Below are 16,867 nucleotides of genomic sequence, written 5' to 3' on the forward strand. Positions count from 1 at the left end.
AGTTTCAGGCTACTCCTGAAATTCCTCTATACCGAAGGATTTTTGGACGGGTTCTTTGAACCCTAGCTGTCCCGGAGAAGACAGTGAAGGTGAGGAGAGACCCAGGACCTCAGAGATACCCGCAAATCTCTGGGGGGGGGGGGTATTAACTCCTCGTGCCAATTCCTTTCTGGATTAGCTGCGTGCTAACTGAAACTGCAGGTTGCCCCTAAGAATGCTAGAAGTGATGTCATCTGGTAAGCTGATTTTATTATCCAAGAGAGACTGTTCGCGTTAAAAACTTAAGATAACTGAAACCAAAGAACAGGGAAATTTAGCGGCGAATTGGCTTTTTCTAATGGATTTATGGCTGGTGGTTACTTTACTTTTTAAATGCTTCAAGAAACTCCTCAACACCCTCCCCCCTCTGAATCTCCTTAAGTGGATCGTAAAATTTATTTCCTACTAATTAGCCCGTCACGATTCGACACTTTTATTACTTTACTACTCGGCTTTGTTTACAATCACAGCCTGTGAGAGACTAAGAAGTCTGTGGAAAAAAAAAAAAAGAGTTTGCAATTTTTAACTGCGACACACATCATGGCGTCCCAAAATACCTCTAAGATTTCATTTCAGAGACTTTTTTCCGCATGTAGAGGACTCTTTGATTCTTATCAAAGACTGGAAAGAAAATTGGATCATCTGATTTTAAAATATGAAGCAAAAACTGAGATTGTTGAATGTTTAAATGCTCCTGAAATACAAACGGAAAATGTGAGAAATGGTGTCTGGTCTATCTCAGAGGAAGAAAGGAGGGGGGAAGCTATAAAGAAGACTCATTTAAAAAGACAGAGTGCAGGAGGAATGGAAAATCCACCCTTGAGAATTAAAGTTAATTTGGAAAATTTTACAAGCCCAGGACAACATTATTATTATTTCATCACTGACATTCAGAGTCCAAAGGTGCCAAAATATCTTTGTCTGGATTTGATTATGAAAACATTTGGTAAATTTATCCAACGCGTGGCAATTGGCTGGAGAGGATCTTGCTATTGGAGAGACACTGGCTGATAGATGGAATGGATAGTAATATATATAATTTGGAACTGGCTGATAGATTGAAGAACACAATTGAAAACTAGTTAAACCTAATTGCTTTTTCTTGTAACAGATATAGTTGAATAATAATTGATATTGATAGTAATGTATATAATGTGGAGTTGATATGATAACTAACAATTGGAAGATTATACATAAAGAGTATTAACTACAATAATTATCACTATTAAAAACTAAATAAAATACATACAACCAAATGTTAATCAATACTGGGGAAATGTTATGGTATATGATATAATTAAATATTATGGATGTCCAGCTAAAATAGGATATGAGGATTTGATGATAATAGAGGATTTTATAAATAAGTAAATGAATTGTCAGCATGTGTTATGGATTAATTATGTAATGCATAGCTAAGGATGAAGGATGTTTAAATAACCATAGGTAATTAAAACTGGAGGTATAATGATGTTGATATGGTAAATATTCGAGTTAAGATATTTGAATTAATATGAGTTAATGGAAGAGAAGCACCAAAGCATGTTGTAACCAGTTGATATACTTCTTTTTTTTTTCTCATGATAGACACCTGTGTTTTGTTTCGTTTTCCTGCCTTGTCTCTTGTCGTTTTTGTCTTTTTTTGTATTTTTTGTATTTTTTATTTTTTATTTTAATTTTTATTTTTTATCTGTCCTTTTTTATTCTTTTATTTTTTATTTTTTCCTCTCCCACCGGTGTGGGCAGGGATTGTTCAAGATTATTACTTTCATCAATATTGCTAAATAATAATTACAGTTAAATGAAAATGGATATATAATAATGCTTGAGTTAATATGAGTTATGTTGGTTGACTGTGGAGGAGATGTACCAAAACTTATCTGTAATTGATTGATATATTTTTTACAGATGTAAAGAAAGATGTGTACCTGTTTTAAACTAAAATTAAAAAACATTTATTTAAAAAAAAAAAGAGTCTTCTGCAGCCTCAGATGTCCATGACATTGAACTATGCCTCTCCTGCAAATCAGCTCCACTGTTGTTGTTTTTTTTTTTAGGGGGAGGGGGCAGACCAAATAAAGGCACCTGTTTCAGATAAATCTTCTCTTCCTTCCTCAGAAGCATAGAAAAGTCACAGGACTCATTTTACTTACCTTGGAAGGAAGGAAGGCTGAGTCAATCTTGAGCCGGTCAGGATCAAACTTCTGGCTGTAGCTTGCAATACCTGCATTCTAGCCACTGTGCACAATGGATGGATAGATGGAGGGAGAGAGGGAGGGAGGGAAGGAAGGAAATAGCAATAGCACTTATACACTGCTTTATAGTGCTTTACAGACCATTTTGTTTACAGAGTCAGCCTATTGCCCCCAACAATCTTGATCCTTTGAAGGATGGAAGGCTGAGTCAACCTTGAGAAGGTCGAACTCCTGGCAATGGGCAGAATTTGCCTGCAATACTATCTTCTAACCACTGTGCACCATGGAAGGAAGGAGTGAAGGAAGGAAGGAAAATGAACAATAGCAATAGCCTTTAGACATATGTCACTTCACAGTGCTTTACAACCCTCTCTAAGCACTTTACAGGGTCAGCCTCTTGCCCCCAACAATCTGGGTCCTCATTTGACCCACCTCGGCAGGACGGAAAGGCTGAGTCAATCTTGAGCCTGGTGAGATTCGAACTGCCGAATTGCAGTCAGCCGGCAGTCAGCAGAGGTAGCCTGCAGTACTGCCTTCTAACCACTGCACCACTGCAGCTAATAAAAGATAAAACCAGAGGTGCTACCTCACCACAGATGAAGGGTGTGGGAGAGGAATCCAAGAATAAACGAAAGGAACAAAGTCGGTTTAAACTTAAGCCTTCCACACAAGGCAGCAGGGAAACCTGAACCTTTTGCCATCGGAACTGATTGCCACAAGACCAGCTTTCCCACTTTCAGATCTCCCGATCCTCCCGATCATATGAACTCCATCCCAACATTTTCCTTCTCCCACCTCATCTAAGCTTCCTTTTATGTTGTATGATGAAGTGTTATGTACAATACTTGATTTAGTGACACTTCGAAGTTGTAGCGGCAGTGAAAAAAGTGACTTATCCCTGTTTTTCACTTATGACTGTGGCACCATCCCCATGGTCATATGGTCAAAATTCAGACGTTTGGCAGCTGATTCACATTTATGACGTTTGCTGGGGGTCACGTGTGACTTTCTGATGATCAAAAGTCTGGGGCAAAGCCAGATTCACTTTGTAACTGTGTTTAATAACTTAATGACTGCAGTGATTCACTTAATAACATTGCAAGAGAGATTGCCAAATGAGGCAAAACTCACTTTATCAACTGTCTCGTTTGGCAACATGACATTTTGTGTTTCCATTGTGGCTGTTAAGTCCAAAATTGAAATTTGGCATTTATTACTCTAGAAAAGCCTCTGGGATAGGTTCCAAATTTGGGAACTTTTAAGACTTGTGGACTTCAATGGACTTGTGGCTGACTGGGGAATTCTGGAAGTTGAAGTCCACAAGTTTGGACATCCCTGCTCTGGGAGCTCTATCCAATCAAACCAATCAATTTGGCCCACTGACCCAGGCCCAGAAATCTTCCCCTCCCTCCAGAGAAGAACCAGTCAGGGGACCCTGTGAAAGGCTGGCATCAGGATTGCTGGGGTGTTCATGCTTTCTACACACACAGTAATGCAAAACCTGTGGCCAAAACCCCCTCGGGCCAAGGCCTCCCAGGCAACTTTTGAAACCGCTGTGATAATTATCTTGGATGGCTGTCAATACCTCCGTCCTGGAGAGAACCCGAGTCAGCAAAGAGGCACCGCCTCCCTTATCCCCTTGAGCCTTGCCCTGATTGGGCGCCACCAAAGCCTCCTGTCTTTCATCAGAGCTGGGAAAACTCCCTTTCTGAACTTGGCGATGTGCTTGCAAAGAAAAAGTGCGTGAAGCTTCATGAGAGAGCTCAGACGCTGGCCATGGCGCTCCTCAAAATCCTCGTCCCTCTGCTCATCGGCTTCTGCGCTTACTATTACTACCCACAGGAAAATTTCTCTGCAGGTAAGGAGGGTAGATTCCCCCCCCCCCATGGGGAGGCCAGGCCATTGCTGTGCTTCTGCCTTTTTTCTTTTCTTTTTTAATTACCCTTTTTTTCCATTTAATGGGAAAAGAATGGGCTTCCCTGGAGAGGGGGAAATGTGGGTGAAACTCCTGCATGCAAGGTGTGAAGAAGGCGAGCTGGTTTTGGTCTCGCCAGGAGGGCAGCCCATTTGTGGTGTTCCTACAATGTGCTTGTACCTCCACACTAAAGAAAAGGGTTGGGGGTCGCACAACACACCCCAAATCCAGCATTGAGGCAGACGTCATCCATCTCTTTAAGCCCATTGCCTGGACACCACTGATGAGCACATGCGAACATCCCTTTCTTCCTCTGTGTGATTTTCTCTGTACCCTCTCGTGCGCCCTATTATTCAGAAAATCTCTCCCCCCCCCAAGGGGAAACGGCACGGCACGTCGGATAATCTCCAGATTTCAGATTGGGAAGGGGATGTGGGTTTCAGGAAGTAGAAAAGGGCAGGATGGAGATCAGGAAGGCTGTCAGAAGTCCTGGAAGCATCAGCTTTGCATTTCAGCTACATCCGAGCTCTCGTGGCAAATGGTGCCACACACTGGATTCTCTGCTCACACAGTCCTGTTGCAAGAGAAGGAATCCATTAGCAAATGGTGGTGCCTTTCAACAGATGGAATCTATTGCCCAGGGCTGAGCAGCCAGCTTTCATCCCTGTCCCAGATACCTGGATGGGTCACCTCAGAGGAAGAGACGGGGAGCTTGAGGTTGAGCCGACCTCTGCCCAGCCCCAGGGCACCTGGGTGAGCCCCCATCCTCCACCTACCCCGAAGCAGCAGCACTGATGGAGTTTGAAGTGGCACCTTGGCAGTTCTGCAGTCCCTTACCTGCAATTCTCACCCACCTGGTGGGAGGCTGAGCATCCCTGATAGTAAGTGTAGCTGGTGGCCAGACATATTCTACTTAGGCGGCAGTTAGGAGAATGTAGAAAGACCCAGGTTGAGGTGGGCAATGCACCGGCCAGGAGGAATTCTGGGAGTTGAAGTCAAAGTCTCTGAAGTTGAGAAATTCTGCCCTCCCCCCTTGCAGGAGCGAATTGCAGAAAATGGTGCTGGGGAATCCTGGGGGCTGAAGTCCATAGATCTTTAAACTTGGCTGGGTTGGGAAATTCAGGCAGTGCAGAATCTGGGGAATGAACTTGGGGGGAGAGATGGGGGGGAGTAGAATTTGGGGCTGAGAAAAGATGCAATTAGCCCAAGAAGGAAAGAACCAAGTGGGGAGAACCAGACAATCCTCTTTCTCCACCGAAACCTGAAAAGCCCCATTAAATCCCACCCACCGAGAAGGAATTTCTCTGCCATCAGCTGGTTCCACAAGTGATTAGGTTAGGGGGAGGGCTGCCCTGCTCCTATTGACAACTGAGGATCCCCCCTCAGTTTGGAGGGCTGTTTGTTCTCCTTCGGGGCGGGGTGTGTGTAACTTTTCTCCATGCCAAAATGCCCTCCTCCCTCCCTACTTCTCTGGCCAAGCCGCGGAGCATGGGAGGTGGATGCTTGCTGGGGTCTTGGTTGCTTCGCTTCGACGTGGGTTAGCAAAGGGTGGTGGGGGGAGCAGCAGACCGCTGGCATGTCCCGAATGACCTGTGTCCCCGATGAACGGGGTGGGGAGGGAGGGGCGCTCTTGGAAGTGAAGCCTTTCGTTGGAATTTGCCCCGAGAGAGAGGAGAGGCGGCTTGATGGGGCTCTGGTGGGGAATCGAGTAAGGGTCCAACGGGAGGGGGAGGAGGATAATGCTGTCACCCCTCCCCGACCCCTTATTTGATCCTTTATTCACTTTCCTGCCCAAGGAGGGGCTTTCAGAACTGCGCCCATTAGAACCGTCCCTTTTAGACGACACACAAAATTGAATAAAAAGAGGAAATGTAAACTGCTTCCAATAAGTGTTTGAAGCGGTGAAGCTTGAAGGAAAACTCAGAAAATTCACAGAAGGGAACAGAGAACAATACAAGAGGGCTGGAAGGGACCTCGGAGGTCTTCTAGTCCATCCCCGCTGCTCAAGGCAGGGAGGTCCACGCGTGGGGCCGTGGATCTCTTCCCTTAGTTAAAGACCTTCAGCCAGCCTCGTTTTTCTGGCAGCGACATCCACGGCCGTCTCCTCTTCTGCCCGCAGAGATGGTGCGTGGGATGCGCGTGTTGGTGACGGGTTCCAGTTCGGGCATCGGGGAGCAAATGGCCTACGAGTTTGCACGGATGGGCGCCCACCTGGTGCTGACCGCCCGGAGGGAGGAGCAACTGCGGAAGGTAAGCGGAGAGACCCAACCTCGGTTACAGGAAACCGAATGTCACGAAACAGGCAGGATGGGGGCTTATAATAAGCATGAAAGTTAATCCTGCTGCCATCAACTGCTCTTGACCCCCCCCCAAGGTGATTAAAAAAAAGACGGTAGCCACGCATCTTGACTTTTGTTGTTGTTAAAGATTAGTAGAGATTCTTTTATTTCTATTTTATTTTTTGTTAGAATTTTTCAAAAAGCATGCAAAATTAAAAGATTTTTAAAAATTTATGTGAGGGAAAATTTTTAAAAAAAATTAAAAAGAAAACATAGAATCATGATTCCTGCCCTCTTTTCTATTACATAGTTGCCATCTAAATTCTTTCACCTTCCTGTTTAACTTACTTTTTAAATCCCCAATCCATAAATCATCCGTTTTGTCTTTGTCTTTCAACAAATATCCATGTAAGGTTTCCAGTCTTTCAAAAAAGCCTTTCTTTGATCAAACTAGTCAGTTTCATTTTTTCCACAAGTTTTCTCATCAATATTACAAGTCATATTTCCTGTTTCATTTCATTATTCCTTTATCTTTGTGTATGCAATAATCTCAGCGCAGTTATCATAGATACAATATGAAATTTACAATATGTAAATTTCTGACACTTATTTTCTAATTCATTGTCCATAAAACCCCATTAAAACGATTCCCGTTCCATCCTAATATAAAGATTAGGATTAGGATCGCACAGATTAGGTCTCCTCCGGATTCCATCTGCCAGCCAATGTCGGCTGGCGACTCCCCGGGGGGAGAGCCTTCTCTGTTGCAGCTCTGGCCCTCTGGAACGAGCTCCCTGTTGAGATCCGGACCCTTACTACCCTCCAGGCCTTCGGCAAAGCCACCAAGTCCTGGCTCTTCCAGCAGGCTGCTGGGAGCTGAGAAGCATCTACCTCCACAGAAATTGTGAATGTTGGTTTTGTTTTTAATATGTTGTCTTTGTCTTGTTCCCCCCTTTCTCTTGTCTTTTGTGAGCCGCCCGGAGTCCTCCAGGAGTGGGCGGCATACAAGATAAATAAATAAATAAATACCTAAATAAATAAATAAATAAATAAATAAATAAATAAATAGATTCACAGAGATTCAAGCGCAGTGTCATGGCCACCATTGTGACTTTTTCAGCCAAACACCAGTTCTTGCGAGTCCTTTCCAACCCTTTGCCGCCTTTTTCCCTTCCTCTTCAGGTGGTGAAGAAGTGCCAGGACCTGGGTGCCAGTTCTGCCCACTATGTGGTTGCAGACATGGGCAACCTGACCGCTGCCCAGATGGTGGTGGAAGAAACTAAGGCCAAGTTGGGTAAAGACGACTTTCTCCATTTCACCCAGGATCAACCCTTGTGACTCCTGGGGTGGGGTGGGGTGGGGTGGGGTGGGGGGAGAGACAGATTGAGGGATTGGATCAGAGGGGGTATTCAGCCGGTTCAGACAGGCTTGCCCGAAAGGATAGTGGAAATCGTGAGTGGATCCGCTTGCTTACCCTGGCTCTATGCTGTCCTACTTAAGCATGTTTTCAAGCCGCGTGCATGGGTGCAAGCCACATGTGCAATCAAAGTGCATTCTAACCACTGGGCCATCAGGCCTCCTTGCATTCCAGAGGGATGAATTTAATGACAATAAAGTGAGCAGGAAAAGCAAGGATGGCCAGCAGTGGGGGGAGGGTGCTCATTCCTGTCCTGGAGGATCAACCATTTTGGCTCCTGGCCTTACAGAGGCCCAAGATACCTCAATATCTAGCCCTGTGCCGGCCTGGCTGGCCAACCTTCACCTGCACTAGGCTCCTTCCAGTGCTGACCTGTGATGTCAGGATACAGCCCCTTTGCAGACCTCTGTGTGCCCATGCTGGAAGACACCCTCCAGGGATGGCAGCAGGCCAGCACCAGAAAAAGGTCAGTTTGCCCCTTGTGCCCTGAATGCTCTCTGTCCTTCGCTCCCCCAGGAGGCCTCGACCAACTAGTCCTGAACCACGTTGGGGGAAGCTCCTTTGGTCCCTTCAAAGGAGAAATTGAGCCTGTGATCAAGTCGATGACGGTGAACTTCTTCAGCTACGCCCAGATGACCATCTCTGCCATGGATCTTCTGCTGGAATCTAAGGGGAACATCGTAGTCGTCTCCTCCATGAGTGGTAGGCACCGCAATCCTCACACAGGGCTGGCATATGGGTGATGCCGCAGTGGAGCATTCGTTTGTGCTGACGGAGGGACTCTCCTGCATGTGACCCTACCAGTTCTCAGTTTGATGACAGAGGATTTGCTTCCAGGTGTCATCCCAGCACCAGCCCCTCCATTTCCCCATCCCTTTCTCTCCTTGCATCCCGTTCTTCCTTGTATTCCTTCTTATACTCCCATTCATTCATTGCCTCTTATTCCCCAGATTTCTGGTCTCTTTCTTCCTGATGATCTCATCCACTCCATCCAACCATCATTTCTCAATCAGTTCGTTCCATTTAATTAATCAATCAATCAACAAACCAACCAATCAGAATAGATGTTCATATTTCACTCTTGGTTTTTATCTGCCCTTCTCATTGTAAGCGCTGTAACTGACTTTCTTCTCCAGAAGACAGCTACAATAAGCAGGCTTTAACTGGCTGCACATCACCTTTGGGGTTGGGTTTCTTTGCAATGCAGAGATGCAATCAGCTCATGCACAAGCCATTAGCTATGTTCTACCCACACATCCCCGTCAAGTCAAAGTGACAGGTATTGGTCACTTAGCAACTGTTACAATATAGACCTACCTTGAAGGTCGTTGCCACTTGGATTCAAAGTTCCAACGGTCCCCCTCCCCCCACTCATGGACCCATGGCCAAAGGTTGAACACCTGTGGCCATTTGCAGCATCCCACAGTCACCTGACTGCATTTGACAAGAGTTTTGCCAAAAACGGGCACTTCTGGTTTTCTCCAAAACCATGCCCATAGTAAAGCGTTGGTTTGCTGAATGACTGCTGCAAAAAAAAAAAAAGGATTGCAAAATCAACCTGATATTTACAGTCATGGTGGGCACTGGGCGGGCTCCAGAGACTACTTGTATTAAAGTAGATGTGGAAGGGCAGTGAAAGAAGTGCAAGAGTGGAAGAAGAGCCCAGCAGAGATTATGCTACCTGAGACTTCTCAGGAAACAATAACTGAATGGAAAACTGCTGGTGACCTTCTAATGCTGCACCATAGAGGGTATTTTAACTCGTGACCTGACAATTGCGCGATAGACATATGCGTGCCAACAAAATAGCGCCGATTAAAACGCGACGTCAGAATTGCGCCCACAAATTCGCGACATCAAAATTGCGCCAACAAAAGCGCGATGTCAAGCACAATAAAAAAAAAATTAGGGTTAGGGCTAGGGTTAGGGTTAGGGTTATAACGTACGTATATGTGTCCCACTATGTTAAAGGCCCAGCACACTCACTGGGCTGTCTATAGTTTGTTGATGACACGATTTTGTTGTCGCTCATTTGTCATCACAAAATCGCTAAAAATCAATTAGCGATTTTGACGTCGCGGTTTTGTCGGCGCGCATATGTCTATCACGCGTTTGTTGGTGAACCATTTTAACTAACTCTGCCTGTGTAGGGTTTGCCAATTGCACAGTGGCAGATAGGACAGTGCTCCGGAGGGTTAACTTCATTGCCCAGAGGATCATGGGTTGCCCCCTCCCCACTTCGGAAGAGCTTTATAGCACCTGCTGCCTTAAGAAAGTTCAAAACATTCTCAAAGATCCATCTCCTCCTGGGCACCCTTTTTTGGAACTATTACCATCTGGCACATGGTACAGGATAATAAAAACAAGAACAATCAGGCAGAAAAACAGCTTTTATCTCAGGGCAGTAACTGTACTGAACTCAATTGCATAGTGCAATATTAATGCAATATCAGGGTTTTTTAGTTCAATTGTATAGCATGTGAAGGATGCGTGTTTGTGTTTTATTTTTATAGTTATAATGTACACTGAATATGGCATTTAATTTCCTTGTACAAGGTGCAAATGACAATAAGCTAAACTAAACTAAACATATGATTGGGGAGAGAGATTGAGGGAAGGGAGAGAGGGAACAAACAGTGGGAGCAAACCATTTCTCTGTCCACACCAACCTCTCCCTCCCAGGACGTGTCCCAGGCCCCTTCAGTGTCTCCTACTCAACAGCCAAGTTTGCTGTGGAAGGATTCTTCACCTCGCTGCGTACTGAGTTGCGCCTGCGGAACATGGACCTGCCCATCACTGTGGCTGTGCTAGGCTACATCGACACTGGTGAGTGACACGTCGAAACCCTCCTTGCCCAAATCCAGCACCCTCCTCTCGGGATGACCACTCAACTCTTTCCTCCTTTCTGCAGAAATGGCTGTGAAGACGGTGGGAAACAAAATCACCCAGAGGCCGAGCCCCAAAGAAGATTGTGCCCGGCAGATTGTGAGGGGCGGAGTGTTGCGTTACCGTGAAGTCTTCTATCCTTACTTGGCGCTGAAGCCTACCCTGATCTACAAAGAGCTGCTGCCCGAACTTTTGGACCAAGTCATAGGTTACGGCTACAGGCTGGAGAACATCCTCTAAAACTCGCCATCCATGTCTCCCAAAGATCGGGACTGTTATGTAAGATCCCCGTTGGGAGAGTGAGTATGTTCAGAGAAGCGTTGTGAGAGTTGTGTTGGAGAACACACAAACCAGCATACAGAGACACCGCAGTTTAAATAAGCTTTTACTTTTGTGGAAATAGAGGAATCAGAGTCCATCAAACAGTCCAAGTCATACACGGATAAGAGTCAGTCATCAATGTCTTTCATTTAAGGGATAATCCAAATAACATAGTCCATAAACATACAAACAGTCCGGTACTCAAAGTAGCATTATCTGTAATCAGTGATTGGATCAATTTAACTAATGATAGGATACTTAATATTGAAGGACATGACTTGGTATATGGCTGGCATGCTTACCTGTTATATAACAAAAAGTGGACAAAAATTTTAAAAGTCATATTTTAAGGAATGCTTTATTGCGGGTTTGGGAAAAATATTAATACAAATTAAATGACAAGATACCCATGTGGGCAATTCCTAGACATGCAATGGAAAATATGAACATAGCACAAAAACAGGATAGAATTACTTACAGACAGCTTTTTACCCTGGAAAGGAGGGGGGGGGGTATTACAACTAAAACCCTTAGATGTATTAAAAGAGGAAAAGGTAATTCAAACATGGTTCCAGTATGGGCAGTTACAGGCAGGGTGGAAAATAGATCAAAAAATTGGTTTTATCCAAGTTGAGGATAATCTATTTAAACAAATAAGAGATCAAAGTTTAATGCATATAAAGAGGATATACAATGTATTAGTACAGATGGATTCCGAAACAGAATTAGTTAAAGATTGTATGATAAAGTGGGCTCAAAATATTGAAGAATTGAAGAACCAATAATGTTGGATACATGGGAAAGAATCTGGGTAAGAAATGTGAAATTTACACAAGCCCAAAACCTGAGAGAAAATGTTTACAAGATGTTCTATAGATGGCATTTAGATACTAAAAAGTTGGCTTCTATGTATTCGAATTTACAACCCAAATGTTGGAGATGTGGTTCTCTTGATGCTACATATTTCCATATATGGTGGACTTGCCGAAAGGTTAAGGCATTTTGGATAAAAATATGGTGGATTATACAAAATATTCTTTAAAAAAGGATAAAGTTTACTCCTCAGTTATTTTTGTTAGATATAATTACTGACTGCACAGCGGTAGAGGTTAACTTGATTTTGCATTTAATAATGGCAGCAAGACTGTTGGTGGCGCAATACTGGAAGAAGGAAGACTTGCCTACAATCCAAGAATGGACATTGAAAGTCACAAATTTAGCCGAGATGGCTAAAATATCTGCATATCTTAAAGACAACTCAAATGAGAGATATAAACGAGACTGGAAAAAATGGATCGATTATATACAAAATAAAGACGGGACTAAGAAATTCCAGATAGTCTATGCTTAAGATCAGGAATGATTTAAATTGTTTAAAGTTAGTTTAGCAAGGAGGAGCTAAGTTCAATGCAAAGATGTTATTAATTTCTTATTCTTTTTTTTCTCAATATATCTTAGACTGTGTTTGTTAAATATCTATACCATGTACGGGTTCTGGGAAGTCGGGGGGGTAGGTTGTGGGGGCTCGGGGGGGAGGGTGGGAGGGGGGAAATATATTAGGCCTGACGAGGGAGGGTAGATTTTAAAGTAATATGATTGCACATGTATACTGTCTTCTCTTACAACATGATATTGTCTATGTAATAGTATACATGTGATTATATGTTATGAAAATGGAAAATAAAAGGTAATTGGCAAAAAACAACAACAACATACAAACAGTCCGGTACTCAAAGTTTGCTAGCAGTTGCAAAACTTACAATAGCTCACAGCACTTTCTAACATCCAGCTTCCAAAAAACACTCAGATCAGATCAGCCCAGCATCTAATAAACAGAAAGCTAACAGTCATTCTGGCTCCCTCTTATGGCCAATTGAGAAAAACAGCAACCAATCACATTTTACAGTATGATTTAAAGAAAACATTCACGTAGCATCTTCCCTTTAGGGCTGGCCATTACTGGGGAAGGAGGGCTCGCTACGTTACAGAGATCCCTCCTTCCGGCCCTACGAGTCCCACTCCAAGGCCAGATGGCACGAGTAATCAGGACCCTGGTCTCAGGCTGCTGTCGCTAAATGCCAGGTCTGTAGTTCACAAGGCTCCCCTCGTCCGGGACCTAATATTAGACGAGTGGGCAGACCTGGCATGTATTACTGAAACCTGGCTGGGCCCGGAGGGAGGAGTCCCCCTCGTAGAGATGTGCCCAGAAGGCTTTCAGGTGCTTCATCAGCCGCGATCTCAGAGAAGGGGTGGGGGTGTGGCTATTGTTATCTGAGAGTCTTTAGTACCTCGTAGGATCCCTGCTCCGGAGCTTGTCGGGTGTGAGTCTCTGCTGGTGAAGTTGAACCTCAAGGGTCAAGTGGGTCTGCTGTTAACGTACCTGCCTCCCAACAGCGAGTCGGTAGCCGAACTGGCAATTGAGTTTCCCAGGCTTATAGTTCTGGGGGATTTCAATTTGCTTTCGCTCGGTGAACACTCTGATGGGGCGCAGGAGTTCATGGCTTCCATGACAGCCATGGGCTTGACCCAAGTAATTCGGGGCCCAACTCACTCAGCGGGTCACATGCTCGACCTCGTATTCCTCTCGGAGCAGTGGAGTTGTGATCTTGGTTTGAGGGGTAGTGAGATCTTACCCCTGTCATGGTCGGACCACTACCTACTGAGGCTTGACTTTCAGAGACCAAACCCCCACTGTAGGGAGGAGGAACCGATTAGGTGGTTCCACCCCAGGCGACTTATGGACCCTTTGGGCTTTCAGACGGAGCTTGGAGTTATTTCTGATACCCTCGTCCGCAGTCCGGCGGAGACTCTGGTTGCTGCCTGGAACTCAGCAGCGATAGAGGCTCTTAACCGGATTGCGCCTTTACGGCCGATCCGAGGCAGTGGATCCAGGAGGGCTCCTTGGTTTACTGAGGAACTCCTGGAGATGAAGCGCCGAAAGAGACGCCTAGAGCAACGATGGAGATCCAGTAAGTCCGAGTCAGACCGAGCGCTTCTAACATCCAGCATCAGAGCTTACCTCCGGGCAATTAGGACGACTAAAAGAACACACATTGCCTCTCTGATTGCTTCTGCTGAGTCGCGCCCAGCCGCCTTGTTCAGGATAACCCGTTCCCTCCTAAATAGCAGAGCTGAGGATTACGTCCAATTCCTCGCGGATAAAGTTGCTCGACTTCGGGCGGACTTGGACTCCAATTGCGCAGAACCAGCTGAGGCACCAGGGGAGAATCTGGCAGGACATCACTGGATTGATTTTCAGGCTGTTACCCCTGAGGACGTGGACAAGGCCATGAGAGCTGCAAGTGCTTCCACATGTGTACTGGACCCGTGCCCCTCCTGGCTGGTTGCTAACAGCAGGGAGGTGACATGGGGCTGGATCCAGGCGGTTGTTACCGCCTCCCTTCGGGAGGGGTTCTTTCCCCCCGCTCTAAAGGCGGCGGTGGTGAGACCCCTTCTGAAGAAGCCATCTCTGGATCCAGCCGCTTTAAACAATTACCGTCCAGTCTCCAACCTCCCCTTTGTGGGGAAGGTTGTTGAGAAGGTGGTAGCCTTTCAGCTCCGGTGGTCCTTGGAGGAAACCGATTATCTAGATACCTTCCAGTCAGGATTTAGGCCGGGCTACAGCACGGAAACCGCTTTGGTCGCATTGATCGATGACCTCTGGAGAGCCAGGGATGGAGGTTATGCCTCTGTCCTGGTGCTCCTTGACCTCTCAGCGGCTTTCGATACCATCGACCATGGTATCCTTCTGCCACGACTGCGGGAGGTGGGGGTGGGAGGCACTGTCTTCCGGTAGTTCTCCTCTTACCTCTCGGACAGGTCGCAGTCGGTGTTGGTCGGAGGGCAGAGGTCGACCCCTAGGCCCCTGAAGTATGGGGTACCGCAGGGATTGGTCCTGTCCCCCCTCCTATTTAATATCTACATGAAACCGCTGGGTGAGATCATTTGACGGCACGGGATAAAATACCATCAATATGCGGACAATACACAGCTGTATCTGTCTGCCCCGTGCCAACTCAGTGAAGCGGTTGACGTGATGTGCCAGGGCCTCGAGGCTGTTAGGGACTGGATGGGGGTTAACAAGCTTGTACTCAACCCAGATAAGACCGAGTGGCTGGTGTGCTTCCCTCCTACTAATTGGCCAAGTGTTCCATCTCTCAGGCTGGGGGAGTCAAACAGTACGCCCCTCAGACAGGGTCCGCAATTTGGAAGTCCTCCTGGACCCACAGCTGACTTTTGAACACCACGTGTTGGCTGTGACCAGGGGGGCATTTGCCCAGGTTTGCCTGGTGCACCAGTTGCGTCCCTACCTGAACCGGGAGGCCCTCACAACAGTCACTCGTGCCCTTGTGACCTCTAGACTGGACTACTGCAACGTGCTCTACATGGGGCAGCCCTTGAAGAGCATTCGGCAACTTCAGCTTGTCCAGAATGCAGCCGCGCGAGCGATTGTGGGTGCGCCTCGGTTCACCCACATAACACCTATCCTCCGCGAGCTGCACTGGCTGCCTATTGGTCTCCGGATACGCTTCAAGGCGCTAGTCGTCACTTATAAAGCCCTTCATGGTATCGGACCTGGGTACTTGAGAGACCGCCTCCTGCCAATTACCTCCACTAGACCGATTAGATCCCACAGATTAGGCCTCCTCTGAATTCCATCCGCCGGCCAGTGTCGACTGGCGACTACCCGGAGGAGAGCCTTCTCTGTGGCTGCTCCGACCCTCTGGAATGAACTCCCCGTGGAGATTCGTACCCTCACCACCCTCCAGGCCTTCCGCAAAGCCCTTAAAACCTGGCTGTTCCGACAGGCCTGGGGCTAAAGAGCTGTTGCCCCCGTCTCGAATGGTATGACTGTTGTGTTTTTAATCATGCATTGTTTATGTTGTTTTAATTCTTGTTTGTACCCCCCCCCCTGGTTGAGTTGTAAGCCGCCCTGAGTCCCCTTCGGGGAAAAGGGCAGCATATAAATAAAATAAAACTCAAACTCAACCCATACACGAAAAGGCATCTTGGGTTCAGTTTGGCCCCGCTTTCTGGGCCTGAAAGATAGCAATAGCAATAGCCCTTGGACTTCTGTACCGCTTCACAATGCTTTACAGCCCTCTCTAAATTGTTTGCAGAGTCATCCTCTTGCCCGCAACAATCTGGGTCCTCATTTTACTGACCTTGGAAGGATGGAAGGCTGAGTCAACCTCGAGCCGGTCAGAATTGAACTCTTGACACTGGGCAGTCACCTGCAATTCTGCATTCTAACCACTATGCAACAAGGAAGGAAGGAAGGAAGGAAAAAGAAGAAGAGCAATACCACTTAGACTTGTATCGCTCCGCAGTGCTTCACCATCCTCTCTAAGTGGCTTCCAGAGTCAGCCTCTCACCCCCAACAATCTGGGTCCTCATTTTACTTACCTCGGAAGCTGGTCAGGATCAAACACCTGGCTATAGCTTGCAATACCTGCATTCTAACCACTGTGCACAATGGATGGATAGATGGAGGGAGAGAGGGAGGGAAGGAAGGAAGGAAGGAAATAGCAATAGCACTTATACACTGCTTTACAGTGCTTTGCAGACCATTTTGTTTACAGAGTCAGCCTATTGCCCCCAACAATCTTGATCCTTTGAAGGATGGAAGGCTGAGTCAACCTTGAGAAGGTCGAACTCCTGGCAGTGGGCAGAATTTGCCTGCAATACTATCTTCTAACCACTGTGCACCATGGAAGGAAGGAGTGAAGGAAGGAAGGAAAATGAACAATAGCAATAGCCTTTAGACATATGTCACTTCACAGTGCTTTACAACCCTCTCTAAGCACTTTACAGG

The 16,867-nt window shown here is 46.1% G+C and overlaps 1 protein-coding gene across 1 annotated transcript; it reads left to right on the plus strand.

The window, feature by feature from the left end:
- The first annotated feature begins 2,830 nt into the window (after positions 1 to 2,830).
- LOC116516816 (hydroxysteroid 11-beta-dehydrogenase 1-like protein B) lies at positions 2,831 to 11,084 on the plus strand. Its single transcript, XM_032229443.1, has 7 exons — positions 2,831 to 2,876; positions 3,835 to 4,092; positions 6,269 to 6,399; positions 7,611 to 7,722; positions 8,362 to 8,547; positions 10,528 to 10,671; positions 10,757 to 11,084. The coding sequence occupies exons 1-7, from the start codon at positions 2,831 to 2,833 to the stop codon at positions 10,969 to 10,971; spliced, it is 1,092 nt and encodes a 363-aa protein (XP_032085334.1). The 3' UTR covers positions 10,972 to 11,084.
- Positions 11,085 to 16,867: the final 5,783 nt, after the last annotated feature.

This window comes from Thamnophis elegans, chromosome 13 (assembly GCF_009769535.1).
Source record: "Thamnophis elegans isolate rThaEle1 chromosome 13, rThaEle1.pri, whole genome shotgun sequence".
Lineage (NCBI taxonomy): Eukaryota > Metazoa > Chordata > Lepidosauria > Squamata > Colubridae > Thamnophis > Thamnophis elegans.

What these genes read in the sequence shown, in the direction of transcription:
- LOC116516816 (XM_032229443.1), top strand. Translation starts at nt 2,831, where the DNA reads ATGAAGGGTGTGGGAGAGGAATCCAAGAATAAACGAAAGGAACAAA. An exon ending in GAATAAACGAAAGGAACAAA is followed by an intron (nt 2,877 to 3,834) that starts GTCGGTTTAAAC and finishes CGTCCTGGAGAG; the next exon opens with AACCCGAGTCAGCAAAGAGG. An exon ending in GGGAGGAGCAACTGCGGAAG is followed by an intron (nt 6,400 to 7,610) that starts GTAAGCGGAGAG and finishes CTTCCTCTTCAG; the next exon opens with GTGGTGAAGAAGTGCCAGGA.